Source organism: Falco naumanni, chromosome Z (assembly GCF_017639655.2).
Source record: "Falco naumanni isolate bFalNau1 chromosome Z, bFalNau1.pat, whole genome shotgun sequence".
Classification (NCBI taxonomy): Eukaryota; Metazoa; Chordata; class Aves; order Falconiformes; family Falconidae; genus Falco; species Falco naumanni.
Window position 1 is genome coordinate 30851341 of NC_054080.1, and position 13009 is coordinate 30864349.

The 13009-nt window shown below is 41.5% G+C and overlaps 1 protein-coding gene across 1 annotated transcript in view; it reads left to right on the forward strand.

The window, feature by feature from the left end:
• CPLX1 (complexin 1) overlaps positions 1-13009 on the forward strand; it is a 115640-nt gene that overhangs the window by 68942 nt on the left and 33689 nt on the right. The window contains exon 3 of the mRNA XM_040580760.1: positions 2354-2529. Within this exon, the coding sequence (XP_040436694.1) occupies positions 2354-2529 (176 nt within the window). The remainder of the gene's footprint in view (positions 1-2353; positions 2530-13009) is intronic.

Genomic DNA, 13009 nt, shown 5'->3' on the forward strand with positions numbered 1-13009 from the left:
GAAAAAATAATCTCTTTCTGCTGCTGAATTCTGCTTCATAAGTAGCTGGTGTGTTACACTGTCTGGATGGCTCTAAGTGGAGAGAAGCTACAAAGAGATTAACTTGATATATTGAACCCAAACAGGTTCTGCAATAAGGCTGCTTAGGGAGGTTCCTGCAATAGGGATGTGGTACTCAACTTGTCTGCATTCCCTTTCCACTTGCTATGAAATTCTAGATTGCTTACAATTTCAGCTAGCCTTCCATTAGCCTTCCTTGCATCCCAGGAAAGAAATCACCAGATGCTCTGAGTAAATTTGCCCTCAAAGTGCAAGACACTCTGTATTACTCTGACCCTGCAGAGGAAGGATGCAAAATGACAGTAGAGGAAGGCTGACAGTAGCTGGGGACCATGAGTATTCCAGCTGGTTTTTTTGGGGGGGTCCCTATGTCCTTTTCTTATCCGCAGGTTTCCCAACAGGATGCAAGTGTTGAAAGGCCTGTGGTTAGCTAGCTGAATGGAGACAGTCATGTTTACTGTTATTTCCCAGCCGGCAAAAAAACCCCACCTATAATAGCCAGATCTTGGTAGGCTTAAAATGATTCTTTTCCCCATACTTCTCCATGGGAGATGGATTCAGAACTGCCTTCAATTTAGGACTCTGGAAGAACATGTGACCTGGAAAAGAAATGTGGAGGGGAAAAGCCACAGGATCTGCTCACCTCTCAACAAATTCCATGGTAGTTGTTAGAGGCAGTAGTTAGTCTGATAACTGTCATCTCTGGGGCAATTCAGGAGGAGTTATTCTGACAGGTTGCAGTTGTTTCTTCCTGTAACAATCAAGGTTCCACCATTGCCATCCCAAGTACTGATGTGGAAAGCCAGAGCAAACACAGTCCTCTGCACTGTTGCCACACTGAAGAGCTAATTTAGAAGAGAGGGATAAGGGGGTTCTGAAAACCTTTTCCCTTCACTTAGCCTCTAATAATGCCAACAGTTATTTGGAAGAACAGTGTGTCCTTCCAGCCTAGCCTTTGAAAAGACCAGATAACTTTGCTTTATGCAAGGCAAGAGTTGTTAAATGTGTATACACGTATGTGCATGTGAATGTGTGTTACAGCAAGGCTATCTCAGATTAACTCCTCAGCAAGGAGCCAGTCTGAAGCTGTCCTGACCCAGGAACTAAAGACCTGGGTTCAAACTGGGTCAACCCATTCCTGGGTTAAAGGTTGGACTTGATAAACTTAAAGGTCTTTTCCAACCTAAATGATTCCATGGTTGTATCATTCTGTGACAGTAACCAGCAACCTACGGTGTTCTGCCACAGTGAAGGTACTTTCTTTCATAAATGATGTAGACAAAGTCCGACACAACTCCCAAAGGTTACATGTCTTCACTTCATCCATGTAACCATGCTTGATCCTGCTGCAGCCCTGCAGTGCCATGGTGATGATGCACCAGAGTAGATGCCCTACCCCTTTCCCTGGCACCTGCTTTCCTCCCCAGCTGGATGATTGCCAGTCATTTGCCAGTAAAGGTTCCTCTGAAATACAGGGTAAATGGCTTTATGCGGCCCTGTGGGGACAAAGGGGCATGCAAGAAGCCCCCCCATTTGCGTGGTTGTGCAAGGGTTTTTCACAATAACAAAGAGCTGGCTCAGGAGTCACACATAGGCTGAAAATTTGGGACCACTATTCATGCAGGGGTATAAAGAGGGCAAAGCCAAGCCAGGGTCCCTCCTAGATACTAGGCATTAGAGGCAGTGGTGTCCAAGGGTAGAGAAGAGACATGCAGAGATGCTGCTTCTTTCTGATCTGTGGTAGAAGCCTACAAATCATCAGCAACTCCAAATGTTTGCTAATGCTGTGTGCTCCTACCTGTCATGGGATGTGTAATTTCTGGCAACAATTAAGCCTGTGATTACTCATCCCTGCAATCAAAATTTCAAATTCCTTTCCTAGCCCTGGTGTCATTTCTCTCTGGATGCATCATCTACCTGTAACATTAAAGACCCTTCAAAATCAAGCTTCAGTTCACTTTACTGAGCTGATGGAGTGAAAACATTGTGTGGATGGCAGCTTGCCCCCCTCAGGACTGCAAACTAATTGTTTTGCCATCATGCAAGTGTACAGAGATGGTCTCTTCCTCTTGCTTCTGTGCTTCTCCCACCATTGCCGGGTAACCCACCTGGTCAGGCAACATACTTTGTCTGCCTTCTTCCTCTGTGTGGAGTGTGCTTCCTCCTCGGTGGAAGGAGAAACCTTTGCAGATGCAGAAGTGGAATAAGGTCCTGAGTGTGGAAGGAGGATGCTGGCATTGTGGTGGTTTTCCCACATTCTTACAGGGCTGACTTTCTCATGTGCTTTCTTTAGGGGCTACCAAAGACATGGGGAAGATGCTGGGTGGGGATGAGGAGAAAGATCCAGATGCTGCCAAGAAAGAAGAGGAACGACAGGAAGCTCTCAGGCAAGAAGAAGAAGAGAGGAAAGCCAAATATGCCAAGATGGAGGCTGAAAGAGAAGTTATGAGACAAGGGATTCGAGACAAGGTAAGGATCTGGCTTTCAGCACAGACCAGGTAACTCATAATGCTCATGGAGAACTGCAGTTTTCAGCTGATCTGTGACCAGTTCCCTGAGCACCTGGATAGAGCAGGCAATTACTTTGCCACACTGAACTTTCTAATCTTGTGCACTGTCCCTCGAGCTCTGTTCCTGTTTAAACATACCTCCCACACAGATAAGTCCTCTGCAAAGATGAAAAAGAGAGTGAAGATAAGGGGACAAAAATGTCTGGTTTTCTCATCATCTGTTAATTACTTGCACTACTTTAAATGTTAGTGACATCTCTGTCCCCATGCAGGTGCTTTCTAAGCTTGCATTTGTGGTTTGTGAGAAAGGCATAATTCAGTGTTTCTGAGAGATACAGTCCAAGTATCTTCTGTATTGCTTCCAAAGCTTTCTTTGTGTTAACAGGTGACATGGGACAAATCTACTCTACTTTTCATATTTAGGCTTCTTCTACTCACAGGCCGTTAATCTGAAAGAAACCGCGTTTCATTTACCCGAGGGACTTAACCATTGAGAAGCACTCTCTTCTACTTAAGTTGATTCTTGTAATGATACAATTTTGCACAAGGAAGAAAGGAATAATTGTGAGAGTTCAGAATGAGATTGAAAAGAAACATACAAAACAAACGTCTAGTAGAGAAATGAGCTTAATTTAAGATAGTTGAAGCTATTGTTACTATACTTTAGCTTTTAGGGATTGATGTGTGGAGGGAGAAGGTAGTTTTACTGCTTCACCCTCAAGACTGGGTCAAAACTGTCTGTTTAGAATAACTTAATTTTATAGGAAGAGGTCCTGGCACTCAGATAACTTTGAAAGAAATGTGGGTAATGGTTGGAGAAGGGGTTTCTGATAATGAAGGCCTGTATGCTGACTTACATCACATACCAAAGAACAATAGAAAATACCTGTAGACAGAATGAGGAAGTCTTGAGAGATCTTCCCTCTGCAGTGCCTACCTCTGAGCACGTTACAGTGCCCTAAGAATATGCCAGGGAGAAAGCTTCAAGGTCTTATCACAGAGCTCAGAGCAACTGTCCATAAACAAAACTGTGTTTGCACTGAGTCAGACTTCTGACCTAATCCTTATGGTTCAGGAGGGAAGCACAGATAAGGATGAATTGTTCCAGTGGGATAGTGCATCTTGTAAAGAGTATCAAGAATTGTTCTGCAAATAAAGAAATTTGGGAGCATGCTTCTAAGAAAAGACGGTACTTACAGGGAATTGTCAGCCTGTGACACTGCCAGAGAAAGGCATCATGATAATTTAAAAGAGGGTGTTAGTTAGCAGAGAGAGAGACAGATGAAGAACCCCTACCTGGTCAATATTTGTTGTTTTATAATGTATTTAATGAATACATATCTAGACAGTGTAATATATTAATATAAGCATATCAATGTGTGCGGTATATGTTTAATGTATATTTACAGGTGGAACTGTTTCAAAGCAATGACATAGGTCTGTATTAGACACTGGGGGGGGGGGAGAGATGATGAATTTCTGACTTGAAGGCAGATGGGCCTAATGCCCCGTTTTCATCTGTCACCGTCTTTCTGCTAGACCATTGAAGTGTTCCCAGAGGCAGACGGGGTTGTTGCATTTTTCTTGCTGTTGGGCAAACTGCTGTGAAAGCGTCTGAAAAATCCAAGATGCCCTCTGTTGCAAATCCAAGGTGATCTAGACTAGAATTCATGCATTCATGAGTAGGATGTATACAGCCTGAGTTTCAATGAAACAACCAGCCAACGAGGATTTCCCTGGGATATTGTCAGCTATCTAGATTTTGCTGAGTCAGGCTGGGTACTGGCTGCTCAAGTCTCTTGGAAATGAGTTGACTCCTGGATGATAAAGCAAAGGGCTGGCTCTGCAGAGAGAGTAAACAGGAACACTTGGAGGAATGTTATTTGACCTCCATTGAAATTCTGGATTGCAGCTTTTCTAGTGATGTGCTGGGTTATCTTTCAGATTAGCAACAGGAAGTCCTGCTTTGGAGAGTGCACCCAGCTTGTGAAAACACAGGACCTCAGTTTCCTGTGGTTTTCTTTCTCCTGGGAATAATCCCAGGTAGTATGTGTTTGAAAGATGAAGCTGTTTTCTACGAAATCAGAAAAAATGGATAAAGCTGTAGAAAGGAGTTGGTTTTGGGATGTGGGTTTGGTGTGTGTGTGGGTTTTTTTATGTTTGAGAGTTCTGTGAAAAAGGGAGATTATTTTGTCCTGACAAGGAGGTGGATTTGATAATATACAAGACTTTGTCTTCAAGTATTGTGAATTTGGTGGCTGGAAATGTGGGAAAAAAATGTTGAAAGACTAGAAAAAAGGGCTGGATTATTCCATCCATTTCTTGTTTATTTAGAAGTTACCTTCATTTCTTCACCAACTCCAGTAAAAGCAGAAATGTAGAAAAGAAAACTGAAACAGGGATTCTATCTGGTACATACACAAGTTATTGCTGGCAGGTAAAAATGAAATCCAAGAAGTTTTAGGTATTAGAGATCTCCATGATGATATTTGCTTATTTCTCACGTAAAAAAGTGAGAAATGAGCACGTGACTTGAGTGAGTAGGAACAGGTTATTTATGCAGAATACAAATTTGAAAGTGTGTGCATAGGTCATGAATCCACAGTTGCAAAGATTCTACCTTAGTGCAGCTGCAGGATGTCAGGGAAACAAGCCAGGGAATGACGGTTTCATCAGTTAGTTAATATGGCTCTTAGGTGAGGCCCACAGAAAGGACAGGCTCATCATGTTTGTTTTGATCTTTTTGCCATGGTTTTGCAATGAGTGTGATAAATGCACTCTCTTGTTTAGGGCTTCAGAAAATGTGGGAGCTACGGCAGAGCTTGGAAGGGACAGATACCACAGATATGTTCCAGCATGTGCTAACTTCAGCTTTTAAATCCAATCTGTTAAATCGAGATGCATGTGCCCTGAGCCCAGCATGGCAGCTGGGCAGAGAAATGATTTAGGGAAAGGACAGAATGAATTATGCAACAATCAAGTATTTTTATAAAACTTACGCAGCTTTTTCATATGGAAATGAATTTTTAAGGATGATGTTTGGACATGACATTTTGAAATAACTGGACCACCAGGAAGCTGTCTTCTAGCTCCTACTTAATGTCCAGCATCTGATACTGAAAATGGATTGCAAGAGTGTAAAGGACATAAACTGGGAATGCTCCAGCTTCCTGCTGCCCCAAGGTGCATGTATAGAGCTTGCTTTCTGATCTCATCTGGGCTTGATCTCAGCACTACTGCCTCACAGATCTTCTGGGCCTTACCACAGCTGTGTCTGGGCAGAGGTGCCTCACCTGACCAGTGCAGGCAAGGCTGTGAGAGGTCTTCGGTGCTCCTATGCCTGGTAGGTCAGGGTCTGTGTCCAGCACCCTGGTGGTGGGACTGGAGAGCTAATTGCTCTCCAGTTATCTTGCTAATACCGAGTTCTATCAACCTGCCGTGCTGGAGCAGCCATCTTATTTCCAATGCTTTTGGGTGAAATACTGCCTTCTATAGACAGATGATCTTTTTCTGTGTTATATACTTGCACATCTCAGCAGTGAAAGCTAATTACTTTCTTCATGTAATAATCCATAATTACTTATTTACATGATTAATTATTTCCACCACTGTGGTAGAACCCAGGCCTCAGAGAGCCCTAGTACATGCTCTGTAATTAACACTACCTGTCTTGGCTGCCAGTGGGACGATGCCTGTAGCCTGCAGCTGCATGAGAAGTATGGAAAGGTGGCAAATGGAAAATTCAAATGCTGGAAGAATTAGATTTGTCTCTACCATTGTAATTGACCCTGTTGGGTGCTGTGCAAAGATTGTGGCATAGTGCTTAATTGCATGGTCATACAATTATGCTTCTAGGAACGTCAGCTCTCCTGTTGCACAAGCTGAGGGTCAGCTTTTCTTAGTAAGCAGAAGTTCAGTATTTCATCTCTGCCATGAAGAGAACAGTGTGTATTCTCAAGCTCATATACTAAGCAGTATCCAAATTCTGACAGCAATATAACGAATTTCCTCATTTAAGCATTTAATTTAGTGTTGTTATTATTATTATGCTTTCACGAATATAGTTGTTAAGTTCATCCCAAACACGGTTTCTTCGGAAATTTATCTGCGTGTAGAACAAAGAGTTTTGTTGAGTTTTTTTTTTGTTTGCAAAGTACAAAAGCAGAAGAGTTACGTGATTAAAGCCTTGGTGATAGTAGAATGTTAACATCTTGTGGCATGCGTGAGCCTCTATGGCACGTAGTAAGAAAAGCTCAGGGCTTCCTTGTCCCTTTGCTGGTGATAGGAAAATGGTGGAGTCTGGGGTTTGATGTTTGTTCCTGCAAGCACCATATCACACAGCAGGAGAATGTGCAGTCCTTGTTCTGTTTAAGTGTAAGTCCTTCTGTCTCTGGATGTGTGCCATTAATTCTTCCCATTTTCTCTACTGGGCCATCAAACACTCTCAGTGGTTAGGCAGTAAGAGTCTTTGCAGTATTTGGAATTGTCCATCTCCCAGGAGAGCCATGAAATCTATTCAGTACTTTGTAGATATTTAAGATGTGATCTTCAGGTCGTCCATGGTATAAGGTTGGTGGTTTTGAAATTCTAGAAAAGTGAGAACATTTGTATTACCAGCAATGTGAGAAGTCCTAAGTTAGAGCTTTTGTTCTCTCCAGTTGGGAGTGTGTCCTCATAGTGCTGGGGTTTTATTCTTTGTTTTTATTTTAAATCTGATTGCTGAACTCACTTTTGGCATTAGATCACTCAGACAAAAAGGCAATCAGGATTTATAGCTGCAGTACTAGATTCTCACATGACATAATCAACATGCAACATCATACAATTATTTACTTCTACTATTTCATTTATTTATTTCCATATGTAACTGGTACATAGCTGCGAAAATCCCATCTTGGGACAGGAAAAATACCAGAATGTGGATTCACTCTGTTCTCCAGCAGTATCACACCATTAAAACTAAACTCCAAGCTCAGGAGTGCAAACTTAACTTTGATAAAACTTTGTTGCTATGAAACAGCTTTACATTGTTAGCTAAACTCTTTAGTATTAGTACATCTATGGGTTGTTTCATTCTTGTCTGACTTCAGATGCAGATATTGCCAAGGGCTTTAAAAATTCCTGTACAAAGGAATGAAATTTTGCTGTGTGAAAATGCAATTTTGAAAGTGCAGTCTTTCTTCAGAGGAAGAAATATAGCACATTTTTCATTGGAGACTATCCACAACAGAAAAAAGTGCAGAAATTGTATTCTTTGCATGTCAGAAGGCGAAGGATCTCAAACAAAGAAGACTGTCCTCTGCAATGAATCATCTTCTGTAATTCAAATGATAAAATTCGTATTTCCATAAACAGAAACATTCTGTCTGATCTCTTCACTTTAAAATCACTGATATTAAACCAGGGATGTGAATTTTTATCCAGCACTTGTGATCTAATGAAGCTGTGGCTACTGTTCAGTGTATGGGTCTTAAAATGATTTTCAGAGTTGTGTATGTATTGCACAGATGGAAAAGCATCATTAACTTGACTCTTCTCCTGCTTCCACTGTAGCTTTTGATAATTCACAATAAAAAAAAAAAAACAAACAAAGAAAAAAAATTCCTTGCTTAGTTTAGTTCAGTACAGGTACTCTTTGTGCTATAGACCAAAGAGTGTTTACAACTGGCCCTCTGGCTATGAGAAAGCAATAGGCCTGGCTATGACACTCCCAGAGTGATGCTTTGCAAGACAGGGATTATATTGTGCTTTCCAAGAAGTGGGCACTGGGCTGGGTGGGAACAGTCATAACCCCAATAACAGTGACAACCAAGAAGAATTGCACTCATTGCAGCAATTAAATCATGCGCTGATCTGGGTGAAGAAGGCTGCAAGGGCAATGTCCTGTGGTGCTTACTGTGTTCTGGACACATTCCATTCACAGGCTGTTGAGGACAGTGGAAGGTGGAGTAAGCCCAAAGAAAGTCATGTTGTGGTTTAACCCCAGCTGGCCACTAAGCACCATGCAGCCACTTGCTCACACACACCTCCCCATGACCACCCCTGCCCCCTGAAGTGGGATGGGGGAGAGAATCAGAAGAGTAAATAAACTTGTGGGTTGAGGTAAAGACAGTTTAATGGGTAAAGCAAAAGCTGTTCACACAAACAAAGCAAAACAAGGAATTCAGGTGTTTAGCCATCTCCACAAAAGCATGACTTCATCACACATAATGGTTACTTGGGAAGACAAGTGCCATCACTCCAAATGTCACCCCCTTCCTTCTTCTCCCAGCCTGATGTTCTGTGGTGTGGAATATCTCTTTGCCTAGTTTGGGTCAGCTGTCCTGGCTGTGCTCCTTCCCAGCTTCTTATACACCTGCTTGCTGGCAGAGCATAGGAAATTTGAAAAGCCCTTGATGTAGAGTAAGCATGACTCAGCAACAACTAAAACATCAGTTTATTATCAACATTAATATACTAAATCCAAAACACACCACCTTACCAGCTGCTAATAAAAAAATTAACTCTATCCCAGCTGAAACCAGGACAATTCAGAAGAAGGAAAGAACATTTGCATGGTGATTTAAGAGCATAACACTGCAGATCTTTGTCATATTGGTATTTGGAGGCATTCAAGGGGATAAAGTGATTTGATCTGGACTAGAGTTCTGACCTTCTGCCAGAACTTGTCCCCCAGTGATTGTTGCAAAGAAGTCCTGACTGACCTGTGTTGCCTCTGAGCCATACTCTTGAGTTTCTGAATCAGTTTTCTTCATAGCTTAGAGTACAGATCTTTAGCATCAAACTTGTTCCCAGACCACAGAACTTTTCAATATGATTTAGTTCACTTCTCACTTCTGGAAATTCTAGCCAGATTTGATTTTCTGTTTTGTATCTCAAAAAAAAAACCCACCCTTGTCTGTGATGCAGCAGCTGTCTTTTGTGAGAAGGCTAATAAACTGGTCTGCTTCAGTGAGAAGAAGCACAGCTGGAAAGCCAAAGGTTAACAAAGTTATCTGGGTATGCCTAAGTTCAGCAGTCTCTCTTGAAAGTTGAGAGAGCATTGTGCCTTCCCAGGTGTGCTTTTTAGCACAGAACAGGGATTGATGTACCTGTTAAGGACCTCCAAGGCCATTACTAAACATAGTCACCTTCAAAGTGATTTTAGGGCATGTGTTCCTACCTAACCCCTGTAGTTTCATCTTTATATTCCCTTGGAAGTGCCAGGATACACAACACGTCTGGGTCTTCGTTGTTGCAGCCACCTATGTATATAGAATTCTCTAGGTGGTCTGAATGAAAGTGTTTGTACCAGGTCTTATGTCTTGACATTAGACTAACAGAATTTATCTGATGGGAAAAGCTGTGTGGATTCCTTCCTGCACTGTAGCTTTATGCCGTTTCTAAAATTCAGAAAAGGGAGCAAACCATTGGAGCTTGGAAGCAAAGTGGTATCTTTTTCGTCCTCAATCATAGTAGTTAGAGGTTTGATTATTTAGCAGAACTCAGCAGGATCAGTTTCCAGCTGCTGATTCCCCACTCATACCTTTTGGGGCTCATTAGTCCGCTTTTTTGTGCAGCTCTGCCTTTTTCTAACTTCGTTTCTACGTTTTACGCTAATCCAGATCTACACCAGTAGATGTCACTTTGGATACTTGCTAACGAGATCCCACTGGGCAATGCTTCTGGAGTTACTGAAATGTCTCTTGAAATGCAGCCTTTTTTTACTGTTATGCACTGATTAGGGTATCTTGTAAAGTAATTCAGCTGAAATCCTCACTTAACTTTTGTCTCACTGAGCTGGCTGGCAAAACCTGTTATAATTGCTGGCTCAGGGCTAAGTAGATTCATCCACTCAGGACTGGGTGCAAAATAAACCCAAGCAGATGATGTACAGTGATCAGTGCTGGAATTTAGCTAGGAAGGATATCCGAATGGTGTCATGCCTTCTTGAGTGCGACCTATTTGGCTTACCTACTTGGAAAGGCAAGAAACAATTACCCCCAAAATTGGCCTTTTGCAAGTTCTCTTTCAGTGCCATTGCAACTGAGCATCTTTGAACAGCCAGACACTACTACTCTGCTGTAGGTGCTGTTATACCACCTCACAGTCCAATCTACACTTCTGGCCCTCATATCAAGGTGCCCCATTACCAGAAGATCTGTTTGGAAACTAGTATCCAACAATTTTAATTGACAAATTATTCTGTATTCATAATAAGGAACTCTTCAGTACAGCACTCCCTAACCCGTCAGGTATTCACTTACATTACCATGCAGAGGATATGGAAGGTGGGAAGGCAGTAACTACTTGTAATTTATTGTCTGATAACATAATACATCCTCTCTTTCTTTTTCCCTTGTGCCTTTTTTTTTCCTGGTTGAACTGCTGGTTTAGGAGCTTTCCATTTTTTCAGAGCAAGGACAGACTGACTACATTGCAGAGCAAGAATGTGTGATCTATGAGGAATTGCTTTATTTCTACAGAACAGTCTTACTATATGGAAACAATATACACAGCCATTGTATATTACCAAGTTTTTGTGTGTGTAGACACATAGAAATGTATATAAAGAAAGTTTGAATACATTTTCTTTAATCAGAAAGATTTTTTTCCTTTGCGTAAAGGAGAAGATGAATGCAAAGAGAATGTCTGCGTCATGGATAAAACCTTACTTTATTCCAGTTTCAGTAACAGTCTGCATTCAGTCTCCACCATGTTTAGCGCACAGCTTGAGGAAGTCAGTGAGGAACCTGCCCTTCTTCAGCGGACTAGCAATGGTTAACACCTACATAAAGAGGTTATTAAGTTGTAGCTTATTGGGTAGTAGCATTCACAGTCATGTGTGACAGCAAATTACTACATGGAGAAGGTGGAGAGCTACCTACATGCATGCTGGATCCAGAGTTCTCTTTTTGCAAAGGCTGCAGACTTGTCTTAGCCTACTTCCCCAGCAGAGCAGGCACAGCCCACTGTCTACCTGAGTTTTGGCTGGAGTCATTCATGCTGACTATCCAGAATAGAAACTACTCAAGTCAGTGCAATGGGAAATAGCAACCTGAGAACCTGTATGCAGAAGACAATGGCAGGTCTCTGCAGTAGATTTCTGCCTGGACTTGCTATAACAAACACAAAGGTAACAGTACGCATTCACCTCTGAAATACCAGTTAGCTCAGTTTCTGCCTTTTTGATGCTTCTTTGTGATTCTAAGTGTCACCAAATGATACTTCTTTTTCACATCATCCAGCAAGACCAAGCTGCACAGGGGAAGGTCTTTTTCCCAAAAGATCTTGAAAATCCGATTTTTTATTATTATTTTATTTTATTGTATATGTCACAGTAATTATATAACATACTGTATATTATATATTTTATAATATATTCTACATTAAGTATACAATGTGATTAATAATTTTATTAATAGTAATACTTTTTACTTAGCATTACTGTTTGTGATTCATGGGTGAAGAAATTGAGCAACTTGCCTAAAACTATGCAGCGGTTGAGTAGGGAATCAGTTTCCTGAGCCAGAGGCGTAGGCATAGTCTAACCCTTGTGCAAATGGGATTTCATCTCCTCCTGAAAGCCTGGACACCTTCACAGGCAGCAGTCCATAACAGACGGTTAGGACTTAGAAATGAACACCATCCCAGAGCCTGTATGACCTGCATCCTCATTGCTACTGGTCTATAGAAATGGTAGCCATGCCCAAACCCTTCCAATTCAAATTTCTTTAGCCAGTAGAGCCAAGACCACATGTAATAATTTCTTGGCTAAATCCAAACCAAAGGCATAAATGCATCCCTTTGCATTGAGACGCAGAACAGCATAGTTGTTGCCTTGCTGCTCTGAGGAATAAAATACTCTTTCCTCATTGGAAAAAAACCCTTAGTCAGGATGATATAAAATTTGGCTGAGTGGCTGGAGTACCTCTGAGTTTTTTCCAAGACAACCTCTCTAAATCTTTTGATTCATCTTATCTTTAAAGGTAGACAGTTCTATCATGGGTCATGCTGCTTACATCAGCCTCAAAATGCAGATAATGGCATGAAAGTAATTTAACGAGTACTGTTGCCTGTAACAAGCACAGCTACACCATTTTTTTCATGTAACTTATTTTTTTTCACAGCTTACAAATCAGCTGTGAAAGCAAGGGAGAGCTTGTACAGTTGTTGGTTCTTTTTTATGTCAATCTAATTCAAGGACTGTGAAGGTCAATGAAGAGGATTTAAAGGTCTTTTCCCTTTCTGCTGCAGCCAAAGAGCTCCCATTACTGTTTAAAATCAAGCATCAGCCACATTATGTCTCTTATATTGGCAGTTTGTTATCTGAGTCTTGAACAATCAGGTAATTCACCAGGAGTTAATGAGACCAGTGGAGTTACACCTGCTTGAGAATGCAGCCTGATGCCTTCATGGCTTAGCTAATGGAGGCTCAGCCTTTGAAATGCTGCTGCTTC